This window comes from Drosophila montana, unplaced genomic scaffold (assembly GCF_035044405.1).
Source record: "Drosophila montana isolate Dmon_TW-CO22-7 unplaced genomic scaffold, ASM3504440v1 contig_3218_1, whole genome shotgun sequence".
In the NCBI taxonomy this organism is placed as follows: Eukaryota; Metazoa; Arthropoda; class Insecta; order Diptera; family Drosophilidae; genus Drosophila; species Drosophila montana.
In genome coordinates, this window is record NW_026998098.1 from 686,765 (window position 1) to 700,331 (window position 13,567).

General features: G+C 36.7%; 1 protein-coding gene across 12 annotated transcripts in view; it reads right to left on the bottom strand.

The window, feature by feature from the left end:
• Nucleotides 1–13,567, bottom strand: part of pip (pipe) — a 50,359-nt gene that overhangs the window by 16,374 nt on the left and 20,418 nt on the right. For all 12 annotated transcript variants that reach the window (XM_064689943.1, XM_064689953.1, XM_064689947.1 and 9 more), the window contains exon 2: nt 3,779–3,945. In XM_064689943.1, the coding sequence (XP_064546013.1) occupies nt 3,779–3,945 (167 nt within the window). The remainder of the gene's footprint in view (nt 1–3,778; nt 3,946–13,567) is intronic.

Sequence of the window (13,567 nt, forward strand, 5' to 3'; positions counted from 1 at the left end):
TCACAGTTTAGCTCCGGCTATTGGCCATTTGAACATTCATTGAAGGTTAACCACATTACAGGTGGCAGCTACAAAGAACAAAAAGTCTCTTAATGAGTTTACGTACCCACTCAATCAATGGGCGGAACTGCAGCAAGCGATATGTTCAACTAAAAAAAAATCAGAATAATGGAGCGCCACTTAAAGTCAATTGCAGTTGGAAATTATTGGCTTGCACCAGCTAGAATCTAGGTACTGGTAGGATTTTAAATGACGGGCGTACGAAAAACGAATAGAGAAATCTTAAAAATACGTTTATGAAAGACCTGCAAAACATTTTGGCACACTTTTAAGAAACTACAATAAGAAAACTTAAATGAAAAGAAAACATGCTAACATTATCTAAGCAACTGCTGCTTGCAGTTTTACTTTTGCCCAGCCCAAAGGCCAAATACCTGGTTAAGTGCCTATCGGGTGCTCCAATTGAAAAAAGTTACGACTCGTTTTTGCCAACTGCATTAAACTGGTTTACATGCAGTCAAAGTTGTCATGGATTTTAACTAAAGACATACTTGTTCATGTTTAATTAGAAATAAAATTGCAAGCGGCATTGTTTACAAATTTTCAACAAATAAAATCAAAGTAATTTTGATTTGATTTAAATATATATTTACATAAAATCAATTTGCCTGATACTTGAATAAAGAATTCGAAGTACTTTACTTTAAATTTACCACAAGACACGCATATTTAAACACAAATACATTTCCTCCTGTATTTGAAAAGTTCTGTGTGATTATCAAATCGCACATTTCACCTACATATATTTATTTTTCATTTAGAATTTCAAACTGTTTGCTAGCTTGTTAATTTGTTCATTAGAGCAAAAATAAGCCGCACACACGCACACAACACTGCACTACACGGCAAAACATAACGTATCGCCTTGTTGTTAATTAGCCCAAGTCAAGTTCAATGCTGCTGCTTAAAAAATAAAACACAAAAAAATAAAAAACGAAACAAAACTGGCAACTGGAGGTGTCATCAGCTTGTCTTACGTGAGTACGTTAAGTGTACTCGTGTTTTATTTTTCAAAGTCGTGTGAGTCAATTATATGAAATATTTATGAATGAATGGTTGGCTAAAGCTAAATGCCTATTGCACTTTTCTTTTTTGGCTTTGCAGCGCAGACAACAATATATCTCATCAACGTCGCGCTAAGGTTTTTCTTTTATTTTTGGCCATTAGCCATTTCGCATTGCTTTGGGCCCAACCAGACAATTTGTATCTGTCGTCTGGGCTCGCTGCGGCGCAATCGACGCGTGCGCAGTCGCAGCACCAAAAACAACAATAACAATAACAGCAGCAGCAACAACAACAACAACAGCAATAATATCAAACAATAGCTTCAGCAAAAGCTGCGCAATGGAAACCCACAACTAGCTGACTATCGTATTGGAGCGCATCTTCAAGACGTCGCGACGCCAGAGCTGGAGTTTGAGTCGGAGCCATCAACATCATGATCACATGACTGTTGCACAGTGGCTCAGAAATTGATATTATTAGGTATGGCATAAATTGTTTGTGAAATATTACAAATATTTTAATCTATTGGAAGAAGATTTTCAATTCAAATACCTCAATATTGTTGAGAATTTATCTTCAGCTTAGCGATAATATGATTAAAATCGTTTTTTAGTTGCTTACTTTTTGAGTTTAGTTTACGAATATTTGAAAAATAAACTAATTTAAGCCCCAGACATTGCATTATTTATCCATTTTTGATAGCTGTAAATTCTGGGTCGAAAAATTAAATATAGCCCGCATCTTGCATATGAAAATATTTACGTTTGGCAATATTCACAGTACAACGGGCAATTGTAAATTGAAAATACATTCATTTCATAGTTATTTTTAAAGTTTAAGGTAAATAAACAAAAATATGCAAAACCAAACCCAAACCGAATTGTTTGGGCTGTGTAGCACGCCGCTGGCATATTTTATATGGATTTGCATAATTATTTTGAAGCTTTCAAACCACTGTGCAGTGCTCACTTGGCTTTTGTTAGCGGCAATCACTGCACTTAGGCGTGAAGCAGCCGTGTCGCGATATCCCCGTAACCAACCCCCCTACATAACTAGCACGTATGGATCAGCCAACCAGGTTTTCGGCATACTCGACTCGACTCGTATTTCGTCAGTGGCAGCTGCCGCCAAGCAGCTCCGACTAATTTGCAAGTGGATTGCAGGCCTAGACGAACCCAAGCTTCCGGCATTGAAATTAGGGTTTTGCATGCGGAAAGTTTGATTTGATTTCGGCTCGTATTTCACAGTTGCAGCTCGGCTAATAATAGAGTTATTAGTTAGTTGGCTGGGCATAAGTATGGGTTCAGCTAACAACGTTCTAATGACGTCCTCAAGAGCGCTGTTTCAGCTAAAAGTCATGAAATATACAAATAGCCAAATTCCACTTGACTCAAGTGGGGCACATTGCCCCCAGCAAACATTTATAAAACACAAAGAAACGTGTCAAGTACCTATCAGCCAGCCAAATAAGTTTCAGAAGTTTCAATTTACAAATGCAATGTGAGCTCCACTTAAATGACACTAAAGTTTCTGGTCATTGTACAAATATACATATATAGATACATATATATATATATATATATATATATATTTTGTTTTTTTGTATAATGCCTCATAATCATAATTGTAACATTGAATCTACAATAGTCATTTGTGGCTGAACATATTTGTTGTGCTGTAGTCAAGGATAAAATGCGATCAACTAGAAGTCCATGGTCATAGAAATATTTTAAATATTATGTTTAACCTTCTGGGAACTATATAGAAACTACCTCAATTAATAACCACATTAGCTCTAATTACGTGCTGCATTTTGAAAAATATGATTCGATTAAATCTTATTTATCTAGCATTAAACATATTCCAAGCTTATAACATTTCCATGGAATAACATAATCCACAATTTCCGCAGCTTAAAATTGCACCCGCTCTAGTTGGCTTATGCATATTTACTAATTGAATTAATAATTATATTTTAATATGCTGCATCATTTATGTATTTTTTTTTTCTAATCTAACATAATGCATATATTCCGATGCTTAACGCATATTAAAAGCTTAAATTGCTGTTAGGATCCCTGAACTGGACCCACAGGGAAAAGCTGCTCGCTGGCCTGCCTAAATAATTAATGAGTACACTAAAATATGAAAAATAGATACATATGTACACTAGCTGGTGCATATTATTATTATAAATTGGCCGCGGTGCTATTAGAACTGCATCTGTGGACATATCTCCAATATGTATTTATTATGTTTATTTTAATTTAGCAGCTTTTTGGTGGCGATTTTATCGTGAGTTTGTGTGTGCATGTACTTTGCTATAATTAATGCATGCATAAAGAATTGGGCACTAATTTGGCTTAAAACGTTTGACTAATTTATGGTTTGCCAGCCAAAACATTGCACAAAAAGTGTTAACAAAAAATCATTTGGAGCTTTGTTTATAGGCCGGGTCAATGTGGTCATTAAAAATCAATTGGGCGTAGCCGCAGTAGCTACTATATATATATATGTGTGTGTGTGTGTGTGTTTGTTTTTTGGCTTCCTGTGCAAAGGGCTTATCTGACAGCTGCATTTGTATCTGTATCTACGCATGCAGCATGTACAATCGAGCGAAAACTTTGACACAGTTTTAGCCTTGCGGCCTTGTCTCAGACAGGCAGAGGGTTTAAGATGCGTTTGTGCTTAGATTCATATCTTAGTTACTTACTGCCCGCATCATGTCCGCTTATGTGATTGCCAGTTAGTCCCAGGGCCGAGAACTCGGATGGCTGTAGCTTCACCTCCATTTCCTTGAGTCGACTATTTAATTTGTTTGTGTGCATGAACAGAAAAAATGTGCACGATATGGCCAGCAGTGCAATCAGCTCCACGGAACTGCAAAATAGAAGAGAAAGATGATTGAAACATTGTTAGTCAAAGGTTGCCCCTTGTCAGCTCAAGCATTCTATTTATATACTCGTTAAGCTTTTGTAATTTACGCCAAATTGGTTTTTAGCAGCTATTATTTCATTTACACTTCGAATCGCCGTCACACACAGACTTGGATACCCTCACAACTGTCCCGTCCCTACTACCCCGTCCATCCGGTTCCCTTGCCCTGGTTCTGTTTGTTGTAGCTCTTGCAGGCGTTGCCCTTTGGCTGCCCCAGCAAAAACTACAAAGTATGCGCTGTGACAACATTTAATTAAGTTCTGAAAAGCCAAAACAAAACAGCAGAGAATGAAGCGGGGCAAGGGTGCCCCAGCAAATGAAATGCAGCAAAGAAAGCAACTATAAAAATTATACAAGAAATTAACAAACAATATGGGAGTGAAGGTATACAGACTGCACAGTGGGGTTCTTAAACTTTGTGACTTTATTAAACTGTAGCTGAATAAAACGTTGAAATATGAAATAGAATTTCTATACAGTAATTCATTTTGAATTTTACAGAAACTGATTGACGGCGATTGATAATAATTGCCACTTTTAATACCAAATATAAGGTAAGACTTTTAGAATAACTCAAAATTGTTTTGAGGAATCTAAAGAATAATTTGGGTTGCGGATTAATGGTGATTGATCTTGACAATTTAATATTTAGGAAAACCTGATTGATAATGATTGATAATTATTATAGCCAAATATAGATAAGGTAAGACTATTAGAATAATTTTAAATTGTTTGGAGAAATCTGAGGAATAATTTACTTTGCGGATTGATGGTGATTGACATTTCCTTAAAGCCAAATATAGGTAAGGTATGACAATTAAAGTAGTTCATAATGACGTAGAGAAATCTGGAGAATAATTAAGATTACTGGCTGATAGTGATTGAGTATGATTGACGTATTTTATTGCCAAATAAAGATAAGGTATGACTATTAGAATAGTTCGAAATTATTTAAATGTATTTGATTATAGATTGACAATGATTGATAATGAGCGAAGGTTGTTGCGATTGACATAAATTAACTTTTCTGCTTAGACAAATTTCAGTAATTTTTTTTGACATAAATTTAAAATGTTTTAAGTCGCTATTGAATAGATAAAGTTCTGAATTTTATTTATTATTCCGTGAGAACTCCCAAAAAGTTGTAAGGAGATGAACACATTTGGTCGGCTGGGCCCACTCCATAAGGGCTAAGCCGGTCACCGCAGACCGGAAACAGGCTCTTGTTGGCCCCTCATTTTTGTCTGGGCACTTTTTGAAACATTTTCGCTGCTTATTTTGTTTTCTATTTTATATTCTCCATTTTGTTGGTTGATAACAAAACAAAGCTAACAAAGCAACAAAAATAAACCAAGTCAAAATTGCAATGCAAACTGTTTTCTTTGGGCAACTTTTGTAATGCAGCTGTCGAGGAATCACAAAAGAAAAAATTAAAAGCAAAATATTTTTTACTGTTTGCTTTTGTTGGCATAAATCTAGCGGCAGATAGCAGCAGCAGCAGAAGAAAAAATAAAAACAAACAAAAATAAAAAAAACGGTGTTACAACTAGTATCAAAATAATAATGACAATAAATGCTGCTATAGGAAAAAAATGAAAAAGAAAATGCTAGGCAGAGTTTTGTTGAGTTTCTCGACTCGATGCTGCTGCTGCTGTTGTTGTGGGCCAGTTGCTGGCTTAGTTTTCATCAGGTGCAAAAAGTAATTTATTTCAAATGACTGCACTGCCTTCACAGAGCGGTTGAAAGTAGAGCCGTCTCTCGGGACAGTTGGTAAGTGTGGCCAAATGCCTGGTGCAAACCAGAGACCTAGAAGCGAAAGGCTGACTTTCATGTGGCTAGCAATGCTAGGCAGGCAGGTAAATGAAATGTATCTGACGGATACACCATCGCCGACTTGGCCATAAGGCGCTTTAACTTTCTGGCCACCTGCTGTGCGCACTTAGCTCAAGTTCTGAGCTCCAATGGCCGTGGGTGTTTATTTCATTAGCAGAGCCACAGTTGATGCCTAAAGTTTTGCGTACCAAAAAATATTTAACTTATGTGTGTGCGCACACACTGAATGTTTTGTTTGACGACAATGCCACAGCTCTACCCCAATCTAGCCCAACATTTGCAGCACTCATTCACTCGCACTCACTCTTCATCTTTCTGCGCCAACTTATTGTTAAAGTTGACACTAAAGTGCGCCGCAAATCCCACTTAAGAGCTGCTTCGGATGTCAGCTTCGCCCTCGCCCTCACCCTCACCCTCGCCCTCGCCCTCGGTCCCGACCCTTACTTTAACTTGTTGTTCTGTTCAACTTTTTGTTGGTTGTTGGAAAAAATTTATTGACATTTTGTTTTTGCTTGCCCTACCCGGCGAGTACTCCCCAATGGGCCGCATGGCGTGTAAATGCCGAAAGTTATGTGATTATTAAAATAATTTTACGTGACTGCGTCGATTTCTTTTTCGGACATTTGCTAGAACAGTCAACACATTGTGCTTGGCGCTGGGTTTCGCCGAATCAGACTCGAATACGGATTCTGTTTGGATTCTAGTTTCGGTTTGAGTTGCTGACTGCCAACTGCCAACTGCCAACTGCTAACTGCCAACTGCCAACTGGCAACTGGCGACTGGTGACTGCAGCTCGTTTGCTGCCACGTAGCACATGTGCCTGCCATTAGGGACCTACACTTGGTTCGTTAGCGTTTTTTGTGTGCCGCTGCGAAACGAGTTCTATTTCTATTTCTTTACATCTGTATGTGTTGGGGATCGTGGGAGCAGCGCACGAGGATGATACCATAACTATACCACGTTGCACTAAGGATAGTAATGCCAAATTCCAATTAAAACGTATGGATCTTTCTCAACAGGATAATTTTACTGAATGTCATGATGTATAATTTAACACGAAATATATGCAATATGCTTTTAATGGGAAACGACACAAAAAGGACAATTCAAGTATATTTTTCATTTCCAATGAAATATTATTTAAATAACATAATCATAAACACAATAGATTCGAGCAGTAGAGAAATCTAGTGCAAAACTTGCAGCTGATTTAATTTAATTCAACCATTTAATTTAGTCCATAGCTTTATTGTATTTCATTCTATTTATATATAACAAGAAGCTAACACGTGCCAAGGCCTAAATTGCTTTCGTACATATTCTTATTTATACATATGGAAAAAAATATGTATTTTCACGATAATTCACAAAAGCATGAATGATTATTTAATTGGCATTTATTAGACAAACATACTTACACACATACCTATGTATATACATACACACATACATACGTAACACACATGCCTACACATACAAACATTCATACATAACATACCTAAGTACACAAATGCGTACACATACATACATACGTACGTACGTACATAAACACATACATACTCACAAACACACACACACAAATATAAAGATTATTAGATGGTCCCAACACAACTTGTTGATTCACACAACACTAATAATTAAAGCATGCCTGCCAAAGCTTACTTGAATTCATGAGAATCGCATAGTAAGGCGCTTTTTAAATTAATATTTTTCCTAGTTTGCTGCGGGGGAGTTGGTAATTATTGTAAGAGAAATTACGTAATACATAGATACATACATTCGTTCATACATACACATATACTTACATACATTCGTAAATATATACATACTTACATATATACGTACATATATACAAAGAGTGAAGTAGTTTGGTCCGTGATTGGTGTAAAAAACATTCATGCCATATATACATTTGTCTATGGAGATACATAGATGGCCTCCGCATATTACACGGCCTTCCCTGGACCAAGTTTTTATCTTTATATAAAAAATACCTAATTACTACCTATATTTTGAAATATATTTAAATATAAATTTTGATGCTGATGGTTAACAAAAGAGGTTAAATACTTTCTTCACTATTATTTCACAGTTGAGTGTAGAACACTACAAAAAACCCATACCAATAAGGTAACCAATGTAACCACAAAAATCGATCTTCCTAGCCTATACTATTTGGGTAGCTTCCAAAATAAAAAAAAAAACAAACTATGAAATTAATATATATTGTTGTTATTTATGAATATGATATTCAGAAACAAGAGTTTCTTGCATTTAACAACATAATGCCGGGGAAAGATGAAGTTTTTACAATGTTTAAGAAAAACGCTGTCAAATAATCATAACAGTAAGTGAAACGGTTCTATTGAGCGCTCTTCAGTTACACTTAAAGAAGTCTACTGCAATTTTGTCTAGAAATCAGCAAAGAACCGGCACGAGCTCATGAGTTGAGAGCCGCGAGTCGTTGCCCTGCCCCCTCGCTGATTGCAGCAGCAGCAGCACAAATACTACATTGAAATGGCGCACGCCTTTCACTTCCAGTGTTGCCTAAGTGACCGAAAGAAGAAAAAAAAAAAATAGCAACAGTTGCCGCATGCAAATTGCTCGCCATTTCCGTTCATTGTCGTTCATACGTAAGCACAACTGCATCATAAGTAATTTAATTAAATGATGGTAAATTTTCCAACTAATCAAACTGCAAAATGTAAACAAATTGTGGCACGTTGAGCATTAGAAATGAGCAAATGCTTTAGTGATACACATGTAGCCCGGGCATATCGCGACAAATCCAACTAGTTGACTTCGGGACCAGCTGGCGGCAACGAAATTCGCGTAAATTGGCAAAAATTTATGTCATTTTGTAGCCGAGCATTTGCGCAATCTTTGTGGACGCAAACGGAGATGCGATGCCGCACGCAGCGTGTGGCGAAACGATTCAGCATCAGCATCAGCTTCAGCTCTAGCTTGAAGCAATCAATAAATACTCGAACTCATTAGACAAGTTTTGAAAGGTGTTTGAACCCGGGTTGAGCTGGCTTCCAAAGCTTTGATAGTTAAATTTATGGGCCCGCGGGCTTCTGCGCTGAAGCGGCTCAGCTCAGGTTGAAAGAACTCGGCTTGGACAAAGAATTATGAATATTGAGTATCTGCACACGGCCCTGACTTTGCCCCATAGATTCTACATGGTCATTAACATAGAGCAACAAAAAAGGTGGCTAGAACCACTTGGCCGTGACATAATCAGCGATGGCGATGGCGGCACCGGCTTTGGCTTTTGGCTCTTTATAACTAGTTTGGCCTCCGGGTCAGAGGATGATTTGCCTTATTTGATATGCGTACAAAAAAAAATATATAAAACTTAAATTAACATTTGTTCAACAAAAGTTCAATAAACCTTACGACTTGAATTTTGGTCAGGCTATTTTTGCGTGCTCGCCCGAAAACCTTTCGCTTGGCTTCATGTAATTATGGCTACTTCATCAGCCAAAGCCCATTTGCCATTGTCAACTGAGGTCAGTTTAATGAGGCCTGCGGAGGTTGTTTCGTAATATCACTGTGAAAGGCTTTGCGACAAAGGTCGCTATGAGAAGCGCATAGAGGTCCGCTGGTGTCAGTTGGATTTATGGATAAGAGCTAAAGTTAAACCGTTAGTTAAAATTACTTTGCAAATGTACAGCTGCCGACCAGAAGGTCATTGCAAGATGTGATGAGGTCAGTATAAGGTTTTACGATAGATCTATGCAAACTGTGAGAAACAGACAGAAAAGAAAAAGTGTTTCTCACATCTCAGCACATTCTTATGAGGTGGATGAGGAGAGAAAAACAGAACAAGACTTGCAGAAAGAAAAGTTAGTTTGATGCTCGTTTTGTTATTCAAAATGTTTGTACGATAAAATATTACACAAGATAATTTTATGTATTAAAATGCTACCATAAATTGTTTTCATTATATTTTTTTTAAAGAAGCGATTAACTAGAGTCCAAAAATTGGAAAGTTAAAGTTTCTTTGGGCTTTGTGAGAAGTGTAGACGAAGGCCGAATTTATCAATTGGACGAGGGTCATTTAATGGGTTGCATGTCCAAACGCTGACCCACTGAGTCCCAACTTAACCGCAGAAAATTTACCCAAAGAGAGGGATGGGAGATAGACAATGGAATAAAATAGCTATTTTTATCAATTTTCCCTGGGCTTGTTGATTTTTGGCTGTTATTTCTTTACGCTCAAATTTATGACAATTACTTTGTTGCGGTAATTGTGGGTTTTTCTTCTTCTTCTTCTCTGCTTTAAATATATGTTGATGTATTTTTAAATGCCGTTAGTGTTTTGTTATTAAAATAAACAGCCAAAAATGTAGTTCAAATATGGCATAAGATTTGTGAAATTAAGTTAAAATAAACACAATTGCACAGTTTCTCAGTTTTCGGTATTCGGTTTCAATTAACACTCCCTCCGCCAGATCTCTGGCCTCTGAGGCGTTGTTTTGCTTATATTTTTTGTTTTTATTTTTATTTTTTGCAGACTTCAATTAAATCATATGCCAAGCGCTGCTGTCTTCATGCAGCATAAAATTGTTGTATTTGTCTTTGTTGTTGTCGTGTAGCTACTTATACAATAACTAACTAACTCTTGGCCTAGTGCAAAAAAAAAACCAAAACAACCTAAAAGCAATTGCGTAAAAAATTCACATGCCTCGAATCGCTGCGCTCAAAGATTATACAACTTTCTAATCAAAATAGGCGTTACATTATTATTGTTATTATTATATTATTATAACTTTTGCTCTCTGTTTACTTGTATTCGCTCGCTGCTTGTTTTGATTTCTCGATATTTGGACGAAAAATCAAAACAATTCAATTATTCACTTGGTTCGATCAGCTCGAAATAACCAATGTGCCAGTATTATTTGATTTACTGCAGTATTCCTCAGACTTCAGCCTCGCATCTTAGTGACGGTTTTTTTTACCGGTTTCTTACGCACTTTCTGGCCAAAGTCGGTCAACTTTTTGTTGCTAGGCTGCTGCCAACGAAAATTTATCGAGAGAGGCACGTAGAACGTTTTAATTACAATTGGCCTAGTTTTGTACAGAGATTTGAGTGTAGTGCCCGTTGGCAGCTCTCCGAGCAGCAGTCCATGCTGCGTCATGGGGCAGCGTGCTATCAGATCCGAGTTAATAGTTTAATTGGAAGTCGTGGCAAAGAAACTTGCCCAAATCGCATTTGGGAATTGTTACATGAACGATACTGAAGGTAATTATAGGCTGAAGAATTTAATAGCTTGTGTCTAAAACTAACTGAAAATATTTAAAGGCCTACAGCATAGCTATAGGGTTTACTATTGTCTTTTTTTTTAGTTAAAATCTCTTAGTTAAAAATTTAAATACTCTGGCAGAGAAATAGAAAAGATGACACAGTTACTGATAAATATAATAATTAAAACCCAATCAGGAGTACACAAGTGATGTTATGAATATAATAGAGAAGTTAAGCAATATTGATGGCATATTTAAATATTTGTCAAATTAAGCTGTCTTTTCTGACATTGATCTCTCTTTATTCCCACTAAACAAAAAATCAATAAGACCCTTTTTGACTATTTTAAGCTGTTATAAGGCTTTGAGCAGGTTTTTGCGGAGTCGTTTGTATTTGAGCGCAACATTTTTAAATGCTCAACTTTTCTATATTTCATGAATTTTTTATATCCTATTTTTCTATATTTTGTTCAGTCCAGTTCAGTCTACTTTTCTACTTAACCATTAGCTAATTTGGCCTAACATTTCGTATTATCAGCTCTTTCAGCTAACCACTGCTTGGCTTCATTGACATGTTAATTGTTTAATTTGGACGCAGCAAGCTCTAACACAATAATAATAATATGAATAATAATAAATAATAATGGTATAAAACAATATTTTCCCCAAAAAGTTAATGACTTTTGGCGTTGAAGCGTGAAAAATACCAAACAACAATCAAAAACATAATGGCTAATCATTTTATGAATGTGATTATTATAAGCTACTATCTTTGGACATGGCGGAGCCCTCGCCATAGCCGCAGTCCAACGCAACCGCATTTAATGCTCTCAGCGCCTGTGCAAAAACAGTTACAATCTGGATATTATACTTATGTATATCGCATATTGGGCCTGCCTGGCGCTGTTAACCAAAGTAGCGTTAAACACGCACTTGGTCCAAGTTGAACGTGCCAGCTAGTTAGTCGAGCGTGCTGTCTCGCTCTCGCCACACTCTTGCTCATAGCATGACAGTTGCATATCCATCCGATGCTGTGGAAATATTTCACGTATCTAATAGAACGTGATCTCATAAAAAAGGCAATGGTCCGTCTACCGTCTACCATAATATGTTGGTTGCATGCTCTTTTCTGATTTCTGAATCAGAGTTTGGGAAAGTCTTCGATACGAAAAATCGATCAATCGCCGCGGTTTTCCACGCTGCGACTTTCAATTGCAAATTGTCTGCGGCCCGCCAGCTCACAACTTGCAACTGAGAGCCGCGTGGAGCGTGCAGCATGCGTTGCAAAATGCACCGGTCCGTTGAGGCCTCCAGTTCAGATTAGCGACAAATTGTTTTTTCCTGCCGCTTTCGTTTCACGATTGTTGCTGCAGTTGTGCCTCTAATATTAACACTCAGGCTCGCAGTCACAGTCATGGTCATTGAATAAAAGTGTCAATCTGGGCAACATCATCATTAGCTGTCGCAGTCGTAACGTCATCATCATCATGAGCATCATTATGATCGCCAGCAGTAACAAAATAAAAAAATGAACGACTTCAAAGACAATTCTCTCGATTGTTTGCCATTTTTGCAATGAATGAAAGTAACTCATGTCAAATTTACTTAAATGTGGCAGAGAGTTATATATATTTAAGTATATATATATTAGGTAAATATATATTATTATTACTCATACAAAGAGTCTCATTTTTATACCCCTTAAGTATTGAAAATGGTGAAGAGGGGTATTAAGGTTTTGAGAAATTGTATGTAACAGGCAGAAGATGACTTTCCTTATATAAAGTCTAATTTATATTTAGTTTATGCATTTTTTTTTTAATTTTGTATGCATTTACTGTGTAAAAAGTATAAAAAACTATTATAAATGCATTTCTAAAATAATATAATTAAAAATATTCAAGCACAACGTGTGAGATTCTTTTTTGTTGAATAATAGTTTATATACTTTAAATTTTGATTTCTTCCAATTTTCGTTCTGTTTTTATTTCAGATTCGAATAACTATTCTGAGTTATTCATTGCTTAGCCCTTAGCTCTAGTTACATTAATCAAAAAATAATTAAATAAAATATAAAAAATCAACAATAATTTATGGCGTTTCAATTAATCTTTTATGATATGCATACCAGATGCTTATGCATTTCGCTTAAAAAGTTTTTATCTTCAACTTTAGTACTTGCTACCTGTTACCTGGCTGCTACCCATGACGTGACATACTCTGCCGTGCCGTGCCGCATGTGGCAAGTTTGGGTACTAGCTTTGAATGCCGCCTAACCCATTTTCTACATTTAATGCTTATGTGCAAACGTGAAGTGCCGAGCTTCATTTGGCTTGGATTAACGCGCCCCGTAATTAAGTTGTAAAGTCTATGTACGTGCGGGATTTCCAAGTGTGCCCCATAAAGTCCTAAGTACACAACCGAAAAACTTGTGTCAAAATGTGTAACTGCAAATTCATTAGGAGCAAAATATTTGCCCGAC